Source organism: Camelina sativa, chromosome 4 (assembly GCF_000633955.1).
Source record: "Camelina sativa cultivar DH55 chromosome 4, Cs, whole genome shotgun sequence".
Lineage (NCBI taxonomy): Eukaryota > Viridiplantae > Streptophyta > Magnoliopsida > Brassicales > Brassicaceae > Camelina > Camelina sativa.
The window spans coordinates 8,950,318-8,970,418 of record NC_025688.1 but is presented as its reverse complement, the minus strand read 5'-3'; the positions used below and the strand labels follow the sequence as shown (position 1 = coordinate 8,970,418).

Below are 20,101 nucleotides of genomic sequence, written 5' to 3'. Positions count from 1 at the left end.
GGCTAGATTATCCGCATCAGCACCTTGTTCCCCCCCCCACTCTCCTGCCGCAGGTGGTCTCGTATTGTTCTGGAAATAAAACATAGATATGGAAATTCTTACTTCTAATCAACATTTCATAGACAGCAGAATTAAAGCAAAAGGCAGAGCTTTCTCTGCTACTTTCCTCTATGTCGATCCAGAGAGAAGTAAACGACTCCAAGTGTGGAACCTCCTCCAAGAATTTGGTTTAAGCAGATCCGGCCCTTGGTTCATCACGGGTGACTTCAATGATATCATCTGCAGCAATGAAAAGGTGGGAGGCCCTGATAGATCTGAAGGATCCTTCTCTGACCTCCACACTCTCATGTCCACTTGCGACCTATATGATCTGAAGCACTCGGATAATTTTCTCTCCTGGAGGGGAAGACGGTACTCCCACTTAGTCAGATGTCGACTATATAGAGCGATGTCGAATAGTGATTTGATTATGGCTTATCCTTCTGGTAGAAGTGAGTATCTGCGTTTTGAGGGTTCAGATCACCGTCCCTTGGTCACATCTTTTGATCCTGCCAAAAGGAACAACTTGAAGAAGCCATGACTGATGATGGGATTCCACAGTTTATCATTGATGATCTTAATCAAAAACTCCTAACAGCTTACAAACAAGAAGAAGAATTTTGGAGTCAACGGAGTAGACAACTTTGGCTTACCCTTGGAGACAAGAACACATGGTATTTCCACGCTGTAACAAAGACCAGAAGAGCTATCAATAACATTTCTATTATCAAATCAACAAATGGGACCAAGGTCTATGAGGAAAAGGATATTGTTAAAACAATTGCTGACTACTTCCAAGACATTTTTACCTCGCAGGAAGGCCCAAGAGCCAATATTGTTAAAGAAGCTCTATCCCCATGTGTTACTCAGGAGATGAATGATAAGTTTATATCCATGCCTTCTCCTTCGGAGATCCAACAGGCATGTTTCTCAATCCATGCAGAGAAGGCTCCAGTCCCCCATGGTTTCTCGGCTAGTTTCTTCCAAACTAACTGGAACACAGTTGGGGAAGCAATCACTACAGAGTTCCAAACCTTCTTCATCACCGGGACTCTACCTGAAAAAGCAAACACCACATATGTAAGTCTCATCCCAAAGATAACCACCACTCAAAAGGTCTCCGACTATAGACCAATAGCACTCTGCATAATATACTATAAGTTATTAGCAAAACCTCTGCAACCTGTTTTAGATTCCTGATGTGTCTGTATTTTATAGGTTTTAACCATAGTTTTTAGGTTTGTTTTGAGTCTTTTATTGAGTCAAAGTGTGTTTTTAGAGTCTTTTTAGTCTTTTATGAGTTTGTACATGTTCTAGGCTGCTTTTGAAGGAAACTTAGTGTTTTGGGGATGAAAGCATCCACTTGGAGCTATATTGGTTGAAGACCATCGGACAAGCTAGCAATTGGAGCAAGTGCAGAAAAGCATCCTGGATCGGCTGATCCACATTCGTATCAACTGATCTCGTACCCAAAGCAACTTTTCCTTTTTCATTTTAAACCGACTTTTAGGGTTTTATTTTACTATTTAAGCACGAGGCTCGACCTCTAGAAGGTAACCTTTTAATTCTATGCCGCTTTTGAGACTTGTAAGCTTGGGAGAAGATCTCAAATTCTTTGTATCTCTTTGGAGAAGATTTCTGAACCCTTTTACTTATCTTTGCAATTCAATTATGATTTTTTCATCCTTGTTTTGTTGTTATTTTGTTTCTATGTCTGAGTAGTTCTACTTTTGGGTTTCGGGTTTCAAAAGGGGGTTTATGATTCACTAAACTTAGGTTTGTTAGATTTGGGATTGATCTTATTGTTCTTCACCTATAGTTGTTTTTATTGCTTAAGCTAGACTGATCACCTAGGTTAAGATATTAGGTTAAACTCATCGTGGCACCGAAAGTGTTGTTGAGTTACTTGAAAGAAACATAGGTGAGCAAGGTGGACCTTAGCCAACGGAAGTTGAAGTTGAGGCACCTTGTGAACAAATTAGACTTGAACATTAACGCTTGCTTGTTTAGTTAGATCCAAACGGAAGTTTAGGATCTAGTTATTTCCTTGCAAAGTTAGCTAACGCTGCGGAAGTAGGTTAGCTTTATTATTGTGATTTGAGTTCAAGGACGGTTCCTAATGTATTCCAATCTATCATCTAAATCTGTGATTGTAATCCCCTAACTGATTCCCTCCGCCCAATACTCTTCCTTGATTGCAAAACTTTTAATTATTTTCCTGCTTTTAATCGATTACTTGAAGCACAAACTTTCTCTTGCTTTAGCTATACTCGATCTATATAATTTCATAGTGTATCGTTTGGTCTCTGTGGAATTGATCCTGAAGTGTTACGACGACACCACTAGATCGTGGTTGAGTGCACATTAGGTTTTCTTTGACACTAGATCAATTCCTGTATCTTGGACCCCAGCGTGCTATCTCTGATAATGTCTTAATAACTCACGAAGCCCTGCATTATTTGAAGACCTCGGGAGCCAAAAAAAGATGTTTTATGGCTGTTAAAACCGACATGAGCAAAGCATACGACAGATTAGAATGGGATTTTATAAGGGCTGCTTTTGAGAGAATGGGATTTCACCAAACCTGGATTCAGTGGATAATGCAGTGCGTTTCCACGGTCTCATACTCTTTCCTCCTCAACGACCAAGCTAAAAGGTTAGTTATACCCCAGCGAGGAATCTGCCAAGGTGATCCCCTGTCCCCTTATATCTTCATTATTTGCAGCGAAGTACTCTCTCGTCTCTGTCTGAATGCTCAAGCACAAGGCAATCTTCCTGGACTGAGAGTCGCAAAGGGGAGTCCGAGAGTAAACCACCTCCTGTTCGTTGACGACACTATGTTTTTCATCCGCTCTGACCAGCATAGTTGTACAAAACTCCGCAGTATCCTCCAAAAATATGAAAGTACATCGGGTCAGAAAATCAACCTAGATAAATCTTCAATCACTTTCTCTACAAAAAAACCCCCCATACCTAAAGGACCAAGCGAAAAGAATACTTGGTATCACAAAGGAGGGGGGTCAGGGTGAATACCTTGGCCTACCGGAGTTGTTTGGCAGGAAGAAAAAGGATCTCTTTGCCTCCATTGTTGATCGTATAAAGCAGAGAGCACTCAGCTGGTCTTCAAGATTCTTATCCATAGCGGGGAAACTCACTATGCTTAAATCGGTCCTTACTGCTATGCCATCATACACCATGTCCTGTTTCCACCTCCCTGCTTCCCTTTGCAAACGCATCAAATCTGCACTTACTCGCTTCTGGAGGGATGCTAATACTGAGAAGAAAAAAATGTCTTGGTTAGCCTGGAAGAAAATAACAAAACCTCTCAGAGTTGGTGGTCTAGGTCTGAAGGACTTACAGCTTTTCAATAAAGCTTTACTGTCCAAGATCAGCTGGAGATTGATCACAAAACCCAACTGTCTCCTTCCTAAAATTCTTCTGGGTAAATACTGTCACTCGTCGTCCCTACTTGAATGCACTATTCAAAATTCTGCTTCACATGGTTGGAGAAGCATTTGCTTAGGCCGGGACCTCATCATCAAAAACCTAGGGATGCTAGTGGGTTCTGGTTCCTCAATCCCTCTCTGGCGAACCCTGTGGCTTTCCATTTCCTCTCCACAGGCACCAATGGGACCACCAACAGAAGCCCATCAGAACCTTAAAGTCGCCGACCTTATTCGACCAGGATCATGTGAGTGGAATCTAGAACAAATCCAACTTATCATTCCATACCATGAAAAGGAGATCCTCAAACTCAGGCCAAGTGCAAAAGGTTCTCCATATATTTAGGCTTGGCTACCTAGCCCCGATGGGGTGTACTCTGCTAAGTCAGGGTATTACGAAGCCTCCAAGCTAGAGATTGAACCCGAAGACTCCACCAACCTACCTCCTCCAACCCGTGACCCTTTTAGCTGGCAATCTAATATCTGAGCAACCAAGACATCCCAAAAAACCAAGCTCCTCTTATGGAAAGCAGCCCAATATGCCCTCCCAGTCGGAGAGAATCTGAAGTACCGACATATCACGGATTCGGCTCAATGTCCCCACTGTAGCAAAGAGGAATCCACGCTACATTTGTTTTTCCACTGTCATTTTCCTCGACGAATATGGGATCTGGTACCCGTTAAAAACCCAATTCTCCCTGATACTATCACGACACTGAAGGATGGTATAAAAAAGACAAACGAGCTCCTGTGCTTACCACCTTCTAGCTCTGGGACCAATCTCCCATTGGATATTCTGGTCTCTGTGGACCACCCACAACCAACTGATCTTCAGTAAGAAGAAAATCTCGGAGGAAGATACTGTGCTCACAGCCCTGATTAGAGCCAGAGAATGGCAATCGGCTCAATCCTCCATCCCAAAACCCACCAAGGCACCAAGACCTCCAGTAACCACCAGATCAATCCCGGCTCTGACCTGTTACACGGATGCCTCCTAGAAGGTACGAAGCGGCGGGATTTGGGTGGGTTATCAAAGACCAATCCGATGCTATCAAGATGCAAGGATCTGCATCCTCGACCGATGTAGGATCTCCCTTGATGGCCGAAGCGCTGGCAACTCTTACCGCGATGAGAGTTGTAAGTGAATCGGGTATCATCAACATCACTTTTGCTTCCGACTCGCAAATGCTAGTCCAAACCCTATGTCAGAAGAACCTCCAGAAGGAACTTCACGGGACTCTCCACGATGTCCTAGCTCTATCTGCTACCTTCAATTCATGTCTTTTTACTTTTATTCCTCGGAATCAAAATCGACAAGCTGATGCTTTGGCGAAGGAGGCTCTCCTCCGGTTATGTATCGAACCCTAATTGCTTTTAATTAAAATCCCTCTTTGCTCAAAAAAAAAGTGTAAAAAGAGCGAAAACGTTTCAGGGATTAAATGAAGTCTAGTGTATTTGTCCCAACGAGAACACCACTTGTGCAAATTCTACATAGCTTGTGGGATGTATATGTTAAAAAATCTAGGAAAAAAGATGGCTACCTACACCAAGTATAAGAGAATACATGGTCACACATACCAAGTATATTATTGTATTTTCAACTACACGAAGTATATATATTAGATGGCCACATGCATGAACTATATGACGTCATGTGGTCAACACCATAAACATAAAATCCAGTACACCGGTGGACTGACTCCGGCAAGACCAACATTGGCTCTGGCGTTGACTAAATTTTTTTTATTAAAAATAATTATTTTAAATCATTAATGGGTTTTCATGATTAAAAAAACATATTCAGTTCAATATCTAAATATTTTTATATATCTCTAATGTATTCATTCTTATAATTAGTTAATTTTTATTCTTAAATGTAAACTAATAGTTAAATAAAAATCATTGATAATTATTTTCAAGATGTAATATAAAGGTATTTGCAAAAATACTCTTATTCTATACCTTTATGCAAACATACCCTCAAATCAAATATATTGTTTTGCTAAAATCAATTTTTTGTATCTTTATCCTTTATATATTAGAAGTAAATATTGTGAGTTTATTTTGTTGTTGTTTACATGTTATTAAGAGTATCTAAATTTTATGGTAAAAGTATCTAAAATTTTGTACAAGATTTAACATGTAAACTTTAGAGTAAAAGGTCATATACTCAAATCTTTTGCATATTATTTTTCTAATGAAAGTATTTGAATTTGATTTTACTGATTTTGTAGTATTTAAATAATCTGATTATCAATAATTATTAATGATTTTTATTTAACCATTAATTTAGCTTTAAAAATAAAATTAACTAATTATAAGAATGAATACATTAGATATATATATATATATATATAGATATTGAATTGTATATGTTTTTTAATCATGAAAAAACAAAAATGTTTCTATATAATATTTATTGTTTTTGTTTTTTATTAGAAAAAAAAATAATTTTTTTTATCAACGTCGGGCTTCGCCTGAGTCAGTTGACCAGTGTACTGGATTTTATGTTTATGGTGTTAACCACATAACATCATATAGTTCATGCATGTAGTCATGTAATACATATACTTCGTATAGTTAAAGATACAATAGTATAATTGGTATATGTGACCATCTATTCTATTATACTTCATGTAGCTAGTCATCTTTTTTCCAAAAATCTATTGTAGATAAATATGATTTAAATTTTATTTATAAAAAATGGGAAAGAGAAATACAGAATTTTCGTTGTTCCACAAAAAAAAATGCAAAGATTAATTGGAGGCGTTGGTGAAAGCTAATGCTTTTCTGGATTTGTTAACTAGTGTCAAAATTTGATTATCAAATTTTGTTTTTATCTTTTTTTTGCCAAGGTTGCTCTTGTGTAAGTGTAACTCTTTTGTAAAGCTTTAAACTTCATTATTAATGATATTTACACAGTATGCCAAAAAAAAATCAATTATTTACAGAGAAAAAGTGGCAAACAAAGAAATATTATTGAAACAAAGTGTTAAGTCATCAATTTTTTAAAAAATTTCCTCTATTATAGAAAATATAGAATTTCGTAAATAAAGTGAAAAAACAAATTGTTATCATCTTCAATTTTGTAAATTTTGAAAAATAATAATCAAATGGAATAATAAGTCTATTTTTGTTTAATTTTCAAAATTCAATGTTAGGTAACCGTACAGATTTTTTACAAGAGAATTTTATGAGTTGAATTATCTTGAATTTGTAGAATTTGATGTAATTCTTTTACGACAAAAGAGTCAAAAAGATAGGCTTATGTCAGTAAGACAAAAGTCAAGTAAGGTTGGCTTTAGTCAAGAGAATATAAAAAAGTACGACACTACCTAAGTAAAGTAACTCATTCAGCTACCATCTGCCTCTGTTTCAAACAAACTCAGTGAAATCAGAAAGATGACTAGCTCCGATCAATCGCCATCCACAACGTCTTCGTCTACGGCAGTTTCCAAGAACCAGCCGTCGTTGGTCTTATCCTCGAGTGCACTCCGATCATCGTCTCCGCTCAACTCCACGGCTAGTACGTCAACCTTCTCCGATTCTAATCTTTTCTTTGTTTTCTTCGATTTCTTCAAGATTGGTTAAAATCTGATTTATGGGTTTTGTGCAGTCACTTGTATAGACTCAAATGTCGTTTGCATCCATGTATATCTCCTTGTGAGAATGGAGTAATCAATGGAAAGGTTTATGATTTCTCATCTCCTTCTTTTTCAAGAACTGAGGGCTTTTTGATTACAAAACTTGAAGAAAATGGTTTTGATGTTTTGGTATGCAGATACTAACTGGATTAACAGATGCTCAGTTAGAAAATTTAGATATGATTGAAGGAGATGATTATGTGAGGAAGACTGTCCAAGTTGTTTTGACTGTAAGTTTCCACTTGTAATTGTGTTTCCTTTGATGATCTTGAGAATATTGCTTAAAGATTTAAGTTTTTTTTTTTTTTTTAATTCTTGATTTTGGATTCAGGAAACTTGTCAGAAAATGGATGTGGAAACATATGTATGGGCAAACAAGGATGATCCTGATATGTATGGAGAATGGGATTTTGAGGTTGAAACCAAACTTCTTGCTTCATCAAAAGTTAATGAGGTGTTGTTTTAAGGTTATATTGCTTAATGGTTTTTGTGAAATGTTGTGTGTGGGTTTGTTTGGTAGGAATGGAAGCAGCTTCATATGGAGAAATTCATAGAGGCCTCAAAGAAGTTTATGGAATGGAAGAAGAATCCGGATGGGAGAAGTAGGGAAGAGTTTGAGAAATTTGTACTCGCAGATCCTCCCACCGCGGCTTGAAGAATCAAGAAAATTATCTTTTATGTGTTGTTTCCCATCTATATGTATATGTAGTGATCAGTTTCATTTACTGCAAAAATAAATCAGTCTCATTATAAAGTTAATAAGAGGCTTTGTGAGCATAAAGAAGATGTTTTGTATCTTATATCTGAAATACATAATGAGCAAACGACATGGCTTTCAAGTGCATGAGAAGCTTTTCATCAGTCTGTCGACGAAACTATCTCGTTTGATTTCCTCTTCACTCCCTGTAACAGTATTCTTCAATCTAACAACCCCGCCTTTGAGTTCTTTTTGTCCCACAATCACCATCCAAGGAATTCCAGATTCCATGACCAGCTTGAAATGCTTTTCGGGTCTTTTGTTCACAAGGAACTCTGCTTTTATGTTAGCATCCCAAAGCTGACTTGACAAATCTGGAGCTTCAGCTAGCTCATTAGCCACCATGACACTAACCAACACTTGTGTCTCTGTTGATCGAACCACCTGCTTTGTGCCAGAGTTCCACTAGTGTCATTAGTTACAAAACAAAAACAAAACATGTCAAAAGCATAAGTGCCGTGCTTAAGGTGTTGTGGAAAGGGCATTTGCCCTAAGCCACCAATTTTTAAAAATTTATTAGGCCGCATTTTTTTCTATCTAGGCTTATATATGTGTCTAAGTTGATAACATAAATATGTTTGTAAAGTGGTGTTTTGTTTGAGAAATCCATGACATTATGTTATTACAAGAAAATTAATAATTTTTTATGTATAAGAAAATTTCTGGACATAAAATAATTACGTTTTATAGTCATAACTATAGTATAAACATACTAACGTAAGACATTAATAAAAAAGATAATTAAAAATAAAAGAATTATGTTTTGGAATTGTGGCTGAAAATATTTTTAGGAAAAAAAGATAAAAAAGTTTGGTTAATACTATTCTTTCATCTTTTTTTCATCTTAAGATCACTGTTGTCTTTGAAATAAAAAAAAATATATTTTAACATCTCACAATTTTTATCCCCCTAAGCCACAAATAAGCTGAGCACGGCACTAAAACACATATCAAAGTCCCCAAGTTTATACCTCGTTGTGAAGCTCTTCCAATATCGTAAACACCCTCTCAATACCGAGACTCACACCAACTGCTGGAACTTGTCTTGTCCCAAACATTCCAATAAGGTTATCATATCGCCCACCAGCCCCGATTGATCCAACCTTTAAGAAAGATCAAAAACTTTCTTTGTTAGACTGTTCATCCCACCCAGAAAATTTAAAAAAGAAAAGAAACATGTAACAACATACGTACCTCAGCTCCTTGGCAGACGGCTTCAAAGATGATGCCAGTGTAGTAATCAAGACCTCTCGCAAGACTCAGATCAAAGACTATTCTATTGATGCAATTCGATCTTTCAAGTGCTTCAAACAGAATACTCAAATCTTCAAGTGCTTCTTTTGATGATTCGTTACTTAACAGCTCACTCCCTTCTTGTCTTAGTTTCGACAACAGTTCAATAGGTTGTCCTCTTTCCTTTACAAAAGTACCGATTCTGTCTGCTGTCTCTGAAGACAAACCCTTCTCTTCCACCATTTCTTTCTTCACTTTCTCAAACGACTGCTTGTCTAACTTGTCAATACTCGAACATATGGTTCTGTACTTTTCCGGAGGCACTCCACATAGCTCCAAGATACCGTCAAGAAGCTTCCTGTGACTCAGCTTCACCTCATAATCACCAATTTGTAGTTCATCAAGCAGTTCAGTCAAGATCTTTACAACCTCGAAATCAGGTGCCATTCTTTCATAAAGACCGGCGATATCGAGATCGCATTGATAAAACTCTCGATATCGTCCTTTAGATGAGTTATCCCTTCAGTATACTTTAGCTATTTGGTATCTTTTGAATGATGTGATACCATTCATAGCCACATAGCGTGCAAATGGTACAGTTAAATCATATCTTAAAGAACAGAGCTCTCCTCCCTGCAGATATATTATAAATTGAGCATTGAGGGCTAAGAACAACAAGCATAGTCTGAGTTAGCTATATATACCTGGTCAGCAATATCATAAATCAGCTTGGAGTCTTCTCCGTACTTTTGCGTAAGTGTCTCTCTTAATTCGAAAACAGGTGTATCAAGGGATGTAGCACCATGCCTCTTGAATACATTTTGTACAGTTGAAAACGCTTTTTCTCGTACTGCCATCTGCTCTCTTGCAAAATCACGAGTTCCTTGTAATGAATCAAACATTAAGTAAGGAAACAACATCTACCATCTAGTGACATATATGTAAGGACGAGGACTACCTTTGGGAGCTTTGGAAGTCTCCTAGTTTCGTTACTTTGTACAATGTCGTTTATTTTAGCCAAGAAGCAAGCAAAGGAAGGATCCTCCGGGTTCAAAAGAGACACAACTTTCTCCACCTCCACCGATCACTATCTTCACAGAACAATCTTTCCTTGATAAACTGGACAAGTATGCGTGTCCCTTTACCAAGGACAGGTTTTGTCTTCTACTCACCGTGAAGGGCAAAGAAAGCAGCCACAGCTTCGAAACCGAGAGTACTACACAAAACTCCAAGAGACTCACACACAAGGCGAGCAAATTTGACGTATTGTCCACGAGAAAGAGCAGTGTATGCTTCTTGGTGAGCATTCTGGTAGTCAGAAGAGCACTTTCCTCGCAAACTCGATAATACCTTCCTCAGATCATCGTTTAAAATAGACTCAAAACAAAGATTCAAGCGTGACATCGAACATTCTCTTAAGTAGTTAATAGCTAATGACAAAGACGACAATGATGTTCCCAAAACCTCATCAGCTCCTGCAGAGTTGTTTCCGGATTTCTTCTTCTTCACACCTTTGAGTCCTTTTATGTCAGAACGTAAAGTCTTGGCAACGGAACGGAACTTCCCGTGGATTCTAGGGATCTTTGAAACCGCTTCGACTTGTTGTTTCCCTACGAGTTCAGATCCGTTTAGCAGAACCTTGAGGTCGTTAGAAACTGCAATCGCGTCATTGTCCCCACACCCGTCTCCTGAATCCAACGAGATAAAAGTCAACACATCAGCCTTTGTAGCCTCGCAGCTCAAAGCAGCAACCGCATCCACAATCCGGAAAAGACGCCAACACTTTTTGTCGATCTCCGAACATATTCCCATCAATACATCATACGAATTCTCTCCTCCGACCAAGTTCTCCGGTAGAGAGAGAGAGCAACTTCCCTCTTTGCTCACCATCTCTATGCAATGCACACACGAGGAAGAAAGGAGAATAAAGAAGAAGAAAAACTGGCCGTCCTTTTATAAAACCCTAATACGAGATGGGAAAGGAAACGTTCCAGTTTTGAGACTTACCGACATGGGGCCAGATCTTTTCTTTAAAACATTTGAGAGACGTACCCCAAATTATATAGTCGGTTTAAGTTTGAAACATGTCGAAACGCAAACCAGCCTGACCAAAACAATAGAATATTTTTAATTGTAACCAATATATCACTTATTTCATAGATTTGGATTTCATGATTGATTGGTTAAATTATTTATCGTTACTTATGTATAGATTTCTTTTTTATGATAGGTTTAGAAAAATTTCTTTTCTTGAATTATAAATTTTCAGTAAATTTAGAATTGACATAGTTAATGTTAATCCCATCATAAGAAAACCGAAAGTCACAAAACAAGGAATCCATTACAAGACAAGACAAGCCATTACAATAATAAGTGGTTAAGGTAGACATGTCATCTGGTAGGACTAAGCAGGAGTTTTCTGACAAACTGCAAAGCTTTCAGGATTGATCGTAATGCTCTTCGTACAGTTATCTGTTTTGTAGATTCCCACCAATCTGTCTGCTAACTCAAACATGTTGTTCCTAAGACTGCACCATTTATTCATAGTATTAGTTAGACCTCAAGAACTGACCTAACTTGAATAAGTCAAGAACTGATTGAACTGACCTGATGATAATGAACTGAGCATCTTTAGTACGGTCTTTCACGTAATGTCCGACGATTGATACGTTTTTGAAGTCTGTTGTAAAACAAAAAGAGCGAAAACGTTTCAGGGATCAAATGAGTTTTTGGCAGATAAAGTATGATAGTGGGGGAATGGGAGGAGTTACCAAGAGCAGCGTCGATTTCGTCCATGACGTAAAGTGGAGTAGGCTTGTAGTGATGTAGTGCAAAGACTAGTGCGAGTGAGCTAAGTGTCTGTAAGTAAAAGAGGTAGAGAAGTTTTTAGGAGAGTTGACAGACAAACTGGTGATATAATGTGTGTTAAGATGTTTGTTTTTGTGAATGACCTTTTCACCACCGGACAAGTTTGCAATGTTCTTCCAGCTCTTCTTGGGAGGTCTTACACTGAAAACCACACCTTCTGAGAAAGGGTCCAACGAGTCTACCAGCTCCAGCTCTGCATCACCTCCGAGAGTGATCATCTGCAGAATCATATTTGTCTAATTTCTTAGGGATAAAGATAAAATGTATAAGATTAGGCAAAGAAAAAGGATTTTATAGTAAGATTTGAAAAGCAGCATTCATAACGTTTTAAAACCTTTCTGGATATTTTCATTATACACCATATTGTTATTCGCCAAGCTTTAGGAGTTGTAAACAATGTTTAAAAGGTAAACTAACCTGATACATTTCTTTGAGCTTTAAGGATATTGTGTTAAATCCTGCCATAAACTCATCCAACCTGAAAGGAATTTGTAGTCATCCAAGTTTAGATTCGCTTCATGACACCGAGAACAAAAGGGAAACACATATATATACAGAGAAAACTAGAGGTGTGGGATACCTTCTCTTTCTCAATTCATCATACTGCTTCCTTGTGTCATCACGCTCTTGGGTCACAGAGTTAAGTTCGTCTACCCGTCCATTGTAAAGTTCCACTTTGCTCCGGTACCTTTAAGTAATTATAGCAAACAATCAAGAAAGCTAGAGAAACCTGTGTAAATCGAAGTAAGGAAGAAACAACAACTAAATTCTTACTCGGCGATCGAGTCAAGATTTGGATTCAACTCTTTTAGCTGAGCCTCCAGTAAGGCAACCATTTCAAGAGCCCTTTTCAAATCACAAGCTTCATTCAAATTAATATCCATCAATGTTGCTTGGAGCTTGTCCGGATCAACAAGATCTTTCTGAATTCTGCAATATAGAATGACAAATTTTAGATGTGAATGAGGTAATCATATAATGAAGGATTTACCATACATACTGTTCCATATGCTTTGTGAGTGCAATCTGCAAGTCATTGAGTTTCTTCTTGTAGCCCTTCTCTCTCATTTCTAATTCATTGTATTTCTTTTTCATATCTTGGACTTTGAATTCTGCATCTACCTGTATTCAACTAGAGTTTAGATGATGAAAACAACACAAAGAAATACAGCAACCAGCAAGAAAGAAAATGATTTGGTAGTTTGTTACCCTAGATGCCTTCAACTCATCCACAGACTTTTTCAGATTCTCATAGTTGGACCTTGATTCAGTCAGAATGTCTTTATGCTCGTCAATCAACTAAAAGAAAGGACAGATCAGTGAATTTTATCCAAAATCCCAAATAATATCTAGATAATTTATGATTGAGATAAGAACTGTTAAAACCTTCTGTGTTTCTTTGTATGTCTCTTGGATTGCGAATGCTTTCTGTTCTATAGTTTTGAAAGTCACATGCAACTTTTCCTTCTCACCCTCTAGCCTCTCTTTTTCTCGAGTCGCCTCTTCAATCCCCTTTGTCAACTTCTTTATCAGTTTCTGGTTTGTTTCTATTTGAACATTACACCGGTTGATCTCTGTATTATTTTTGTCGATATCCTAAACATGAGTAACATAAATTAGGACAAACTTAACTGTGAGATTACTAACAGCATGCTAAGAGAAAAAGCAAACTTACAGTCTGAATCTTCTCAACCTTTGCCTTTTGTCCTTTTAATTTCTCACCACCAGCGTTCTCTATGTTGGTTTGCAGCTCCAAAGCCTAAAATAAGAAACCTCATCAAGTTTAAATGCAGTAGTTCTATATTACAATGGAACAACTCCATCGATTTTGCATCTACTGATCTAAGCTCCCAAAGGAAAAAGCAGTCAATTTTTTTATAAACATGGCTGGTTAGACAAAAAAACATATTGCCACATTTTAAGACAAAAATAGAATTACTGATGCTACGCACATTATCCTTCAGCTGTTTAGAACCCTTCTCAAGGTTTTCAATCTCTTTTTCTTCTTTGGAGATGATTTTCTTAAGCTCTTTAAGCCTTTCGATCTCATCTGTCTTCGGCTGAGATGCAGTTTCCAGGGAAGCTAGTTGTTTTTCGAGATAATTATGCTCTGAATTGAGANTAGTTTCTGGTTTGTTACTATTTGAACATTACACCGGTTGATCTCTGTATTATTTTTGTCGATATCCTAAACATGAGTAACATAAATTAGGACAAACTTAACTGTGAGATTACTAACAGCATGCTAAGAGAAAAAGCAAACTTACAGTCTGAATCTTCTCAACCTTTGCCTTTTGTCCTTTTAATTTCTCACCACCAGCGTTCTCTATGTTGGTTTGCAGCTCCAAAGCCTAAAATAAGAAACCTCATCAAGTTTAAATGCAGTAGTTCTATATTACAATGGAACAACTCCATCGATTTTGCATCTACTGATCTAAGCTCCCAAAGGAAAAAGCAGTCAATTTTTTTATAAACATGGCTGGTTAGACAAAAAAACATATTGCCACATTTTAAGACAAAAATAGAATTACTGATGCTACGCACATTATCCTTCAGCTGTTTAGAACCCTTCTCAAGGTTTTCAATCTCTTTTTCTTCTTTGGAGATGATTTTCTTAAGCTCTTTAAGCCTTTCGATCTCATCTGTCTTCGGCTGAGATGCAGTTTCCAGGGAAGCTAGTTGTTTTTCGAGATAATTATGCTCTGAATTGAGACTTTCAATCTAAAGATGAAAGAAAGAAACAATTGATTACATTTAAGGCAACTTGATAACATATCTCAATAATAGGGAGGACGATACTGATAAATTCACAAAAGACAGTACCTCTCTTTGGCTTTTTGCCAGTTCCATCTCCAGGCGAGAGACTTCGTTTTCTGCAGCTCGATATTGTCTCACAGCATTGCCAATCTTTTCGCGGATGTTGCTTAACATGTCAATAATTTTGGAGAGCTCATTTTCTGCATTAGAAACAGCTTCGCCAGACACACCAGTGGCTCGAATAGAGGTTCCCATTCTTCCCCCGCGTGGCTTGCCTCCCCCTCCACTCATGGTACCAGATTTCTCAAAGAGAGCGCCATCAAGGGTCACGACTCTTCGAAATTCTCTGTTCCCACCATATGCAATACGTGTTGCCTAATAAGCAAGAAAATTTGTATCTATTAGCTCAGCTTTGGTTCCAAAGAAACTTTGTATTTTAAGAGATATTACCCATCTCGGGTTTCACTAGATTAGCTGAGTCCATAATTTACTAATCTCAGTAAATGAATTCTGTAGCTGAGTCAGTCTTGATAAGCAGTCACAAATATACCTGATCAAGATCCTTTGCCACAACAGTGTTTCCCAAGGCTGCATAGAATGCAAGTTTCATCCTTTCGTCCTTTACTCTGATCAGATCAAAGAGGCGTGGTACATCCTCGGGAGTTTTCACTTTCTCCTTCAGTTTATGTATATGATCTGTTTGTTTTTCCTGCAAAAACGAATATTGTAGAAGGATTATTCATTCTTTATCTGCACGAGCAATAACTAGAACCTACTTGGTGAAAGAATATAAAGCTTCAATTACAGTCCCCTTGAAGATTTACTAAAACCACTCCCTACTGCATTTCATTTGCTGATTCAAAATCCACCATAACACGTTCCTAACTTCCTAATTTGATAATATTTTACTACGACCAACTCAGAATCACAGATCTAAGGATCCCTGTATGATAATAGTTTACTAAGACCGTCTCAGTATGACAGATCTAAGGATCCTGTATTACAATTTTTCTGTTTAAGTTGGCATTTTTAATAAATTGGCCAGGCTAGTAATTTAAATCGTATAAACAGAAAGTGGTATGCAATACCAATATCATAAATGTTGCAACGCCAAGATTTCCCTTCCGCAGCAGCTCAACACATGCTTGTGCTGCAGAAGTTGTTTCCACAACAATGTAATCAAGGCCAGCGCATGCAGTTGATATGGCGACATCGTATTTTGCTGCATAGGACAGCCATGTCAGTGATTGCTAGCTTTAATGTATTTCTTTTAAAATCATTTAAACGACCAACTGTGGATTCACATCTAAAATCCATTTACCATGAAAGATATTGTCAGTTAAAATGTCACACCTCATACTACAAGGAGAAAAAAATAGTCTGCAATGTTAAAGGTGAGCAACGTATACACTGGATGATAGACCAATATACTCACCATCAATGGCACCTAAGTCCCCCATCCTTCCATATATTCCTTCAATTTGATTGTTCTCCTTTGCTCGTAAAACTGCCTTCAAAACATCACCCTGACTCTTCTCAGAATTCATTGCTGATTTGAGCTCAGCAACTTTTTCTCTGGCTGCCTGCTCCTGTGGAATAAGTGTCTCTTGTTCTTTAAGTGATTCCTGCAGAAGTTAAGATGCATACTCTCAGTTTCACAAGAACTACTACAAACTACAGTCATATCCTAATAAAAATACCTGCTCCACTTTCCGAGCTTCGATTGCTTCATGCTTCTTCTTCTCTATATCAGCTTTCCTAGAGGTAGTTGCTGCAGCTTTTTCTTCTTTTCTTGTTGATATATCAGAGAGCTGTTTCTGAGCATCTATGAAGGCTTTCAGAGCAGCTTCATGCTAGAATGACAAAGTGGTAATGATCAGCGAGAAAGCAACTCCATGAAGCATATAAAGATTTGATTATGGGAAACGAATTCTTTAAAGAAGCAGTTGGAGTAAGCTAATATAAACCTCTCTAGAAATTCTTTTTACTGCAAAAGTTCTCGACACCAAGCAAATTGTTATAACCATATGAGATGTACCTTCTTGCTCAAAAGTTCACTTTCGGATAATGCAACATCAAGCTTTCCCCTGTGCACGATTAGATCTTTTTCCCAAGGTTCTAATTCAGCACGAATCTTTGTAAGCTCAGACCGGTAACCTTCAGTTTCAACTGTAACAAAATTGACAGAAATAATTAATTGAACAAGCTTACTCTTGAGCAAATCGTTATAGATGGACTAGCATGTTTAACAAGTTGCCAATTCCAAGTCCTTTTTACTGCAATGTTATTAAAGAAGCTGCTAGGGTAACATGGACATCATTATTTAGGGCAAACGATCCTAAAGCATAACACACCTTTAGCTATCTCTTTGATTTCCTCTAATGCCTTCTCCTCATTAATCAAGACCTTCTGAAGCTTTGGTATATTTTCCTGAAGTTTAGGTATTAGATTTGTCGAGTCCTCAGACTCCTTTGTCATAACATCGATTTTGGATGAATCCTGCATAACAACACAGGTAAGGTATATGCACCCATGAAAAAGTTCAACCATCCTTCTATAACTATTATAACCTTCTCAAGTTTCTCTTCAAGTTTCTTGATTTTTTGCTTCACATGCTTCAAGTCCTCCCTATGTTTTACGTCCTGCCTTTCAAACTCTTTAAACTTCTCCTTACAGCCTTTAAGTTCATTATCAAGAACCTAATCATTGCAAAGGGAGATAAGGTGATTAACCATTTGTTGAAACTTAGGAGAGAAAAAAAAATTGAATTTAGCCTTCTCGGCAATAAGCATGAGAGCTGAACACATCTGGACTTCAGACATACCTCTTGTCTCTTCTTATGTTTTTCATGCACAGAATTGAATTCTTTTAACTCTTTTTCACTTTCGTCCATTTTCACTCTGAAACAGAAATATTACGATATTTGTTAGAAATGAGTTCATATAATTTCTTTTGATATTTTAAAGAAAATTGAGTAGTGCTTACCGCTCATCTTTCAGACTATTTTCCAAATTCTGCAAGCCTTCTCTCTGATCAGTAATTTTAGCTACAGTATCGTCATATGCCATTTTTGTAGCCTTTTCTTGCCATTTGAGATGTGATAACTCTTTCAGCATGTAAGTCTCTGCCTCATCCTTCACACCCTGTTCCAAAATCACATTAGCATCATATACCACAAAACCGGGTCACATAAAAGAAGGGCAAACGTCAACAAACCTCTAAGTTGTCTCTTTCTTTCTCAGCTAGTTTCACCATTTGTACAACTCCAGACCGCTTTTCATTGAGCGTTTCAAGCCTTAAATTTCAGAGGCAGTTGCAATTATATTAATAGCATCCAACAAATCAGGAACCACTTGCATCTAAATCTGCCTAGTAAATTATGAACACATTCACGAAATGGCAAATATGTATACGCATTACGAAGAAAGCAGGTGATATTGCATTTTCTATTCAAGGAATGTGCCTCAAACACAATTCTTGGGCATTGGCTTTTTAAAGGAAACTATAAAATGCATAGATCACTCACTGCTTATTTAATTCATCTATCTTCTCCACATATTTATTTGTTCCAATGATATCTTCGAGGTACTCAAGAAAACCTTCATCATGGGGACCTTGAGCTTTCGGCTTCATGAGTGATATCTGTTCTACCTCCCCCTGTCAACGTTCGAAACAATATTAGCAGGGGAAAATCGTAAACTCAACAATATGTAGGCTCTTTCTCTAAAGTGAGGACCTGAAGAATCAAGAAACGGTTGTTGTCAAGATCTACTCCTTTCCCCTTCAACTTTTTTGTAACTTCAGTGAAATTGCTCGACCTGTCATTAATATAATACTTGGACGAATTATCCCGGAATGCAACCCGAGTAATCATGAAATCACTTCCAGGAACAGTCTCATACGATCCATCTTCCTGTATTAATTCAAAATAACAATTCACATCACTACAAAGTCTTTTCCGAAGTCAGTGAAAACTACAGAGACAGGGAAGCTTTCCTAAAGGGCTACATAAAACAGAAATGCAAGATATATTAATAACAAGGCAAAATTAAAAAATTAAGCAAACAACAAATTTTTACCAAATCGATAATCTCTTCAAACTTTACAGAGACTCCAGCACTATCCAAGTTCTGGTGATTAGTTGAGTTGTGAATTAGCTCTGAAACTTTGTTCAGCCGCATCTGATATCAACAAAACATAAGATTACTCAAACAAAACTCAATCGAAAGAGCATAACTAAGATAAAAAGAGTACTACTTACCTGCTTAGCTCGTTTCCCAAACACAAAAAGCATGGCATCTATCACATTACTCTTTCCACTCCCATTAGGTCCAACCACCGCAGAAAAACTCTGAAATTTCAACAACCCAGTTAAAAAAACTTTCGAATTCAAGAAAACGCGATAAAACCCAAACCTAATCAGCTTCAATTTTGGAAAATGAAATTTGAGGAAATGTAAAAACCCTAACCTTGTGGAAAGGACCGACGCGTTGTTCACCAGCATAAGATTTGAAGTTCTTCATCACAAGCTCTTTGATGTAAAGCCTCGGCGTTCCAGATTTCTTCTGGTGGTTAGGCTCAGACTCGTCGCCGCCGCGAAACTCACCCCTTGGCTCATCTTCCTCCATAACCGCACCACCACTACTCTCTCACTCTCTCTCTCTCTCTCACTGGTCAACTCAGTGTTGACTTGTGTTTCAGATCGCGATATTTTCACCGGATTTGTCACTCCTTCAATCGTCGGCTAGTTTCCTGTGACTCGCTTTACTCGCCGGAGGGAGACGAAGAAGTTTGGCTTTTCAAAAAAACAAAAAAAAATACGAAATTTGAATTTTTTTGGTTTTTTTTTTTGTCGTCTCAATTTATTAATAAAAAACAAAAGAAAAAATACAAAAGCTGAAAAAGGGCCAAGGCCCAACATAAAGATAACGAAAAGTCCAACAAAGGCATACAGACTTGGGAAAGAAACTAGCATATGCACTCACCGCCGACTGCTGAAGCTCCAAAACCACCGGACAAGCCATTCAACAGTTCCAAATAGAGGCACAAACATATCGACTGAAAAATCCTTAAGAGGGTTGCATTCAGAAAAAAATAAAAACTCATATGTACTCGTTTAGAATTTTAGATAAGTCGGATTTTTATAGAATACATCAAAATTTAGTTTAGATTTTTGAACTGGGGATCTTTTAAGAGAATGAAGAATGTATTATGAGTAAACTAATGATCACATAAAGTGATATCTCTAATATTTTTGTAGACACACATCATGGACAATCTGACTTATTGATATATGCTAGATCTACTCTCTGAAATATTTTGGACCCATTAAGATTTTTAAGTGTCCTAAACTCTTTACTT

The 20,101-nt window shown here is 37.5% G+C and overlaps 1 protein-coding gene and 2 pseudogenes across 1 annotated transcript; 1 reads left to right on the top strand and 2 right to left on the bottom strand.

Annotated features, from left to right (window-relative positions):
- LOC104780128 lies at window positions 6,835-7,970 on the top strand (annotated as a pseudogene).
- LOC104783689 lies at window positions 7,962-11,005 on the bottom strand (annotated as a pseudogene).
- On the bottom strand, window positions 11,371-19,558 carry LOC104780127 (structural maintenance of chromosomes protein 4). Its single transcript, XM_010504593.2, has 28 exons — window positions 19,210-19,558; window positions 19,002-19,091; window positions 18,820-18,921; window positions 18,477-18,653; window positions 18,267-18,397; window positions 17,957-18,035; window positions 17,726-17,883; window positions 17,565-17,640; window positions 17,311-17,439; window positions 17,095-17,239; window positions 16,779-16,909; window positions 16,441-16,593; window positions 16,176-16,365; window positions 15,829-15,962; window positions 15,291-15,449; window positions 14,807-15,115; window positions 14,528-14,704; window positions 14,251-14,334; window positions 13,370-13,579; window positions 13,193-13,282; window positions 12,984-13,105; window positions 12,758-12,913; window positions 12,564-12,671; window positions 12,401-12,461; window positions 12,067-12,201; window positions 11,887-11,974; window positions 11,723-11,795; window positions 11,371-11,643 (listed from the first exon to the last, which is right to left on the bottom strand). Exons 1-28 carry the CDS (start codon window positions 19,366-19,368, stop codon window positions 11,520-11,522), a joined length of 3,750 nt encoding a protein of 1,249 aa, XP_010502895.1. The 5' UTR covers window positions 19,369-19,558; the 3' UTR covers window positions 11,371-11,519.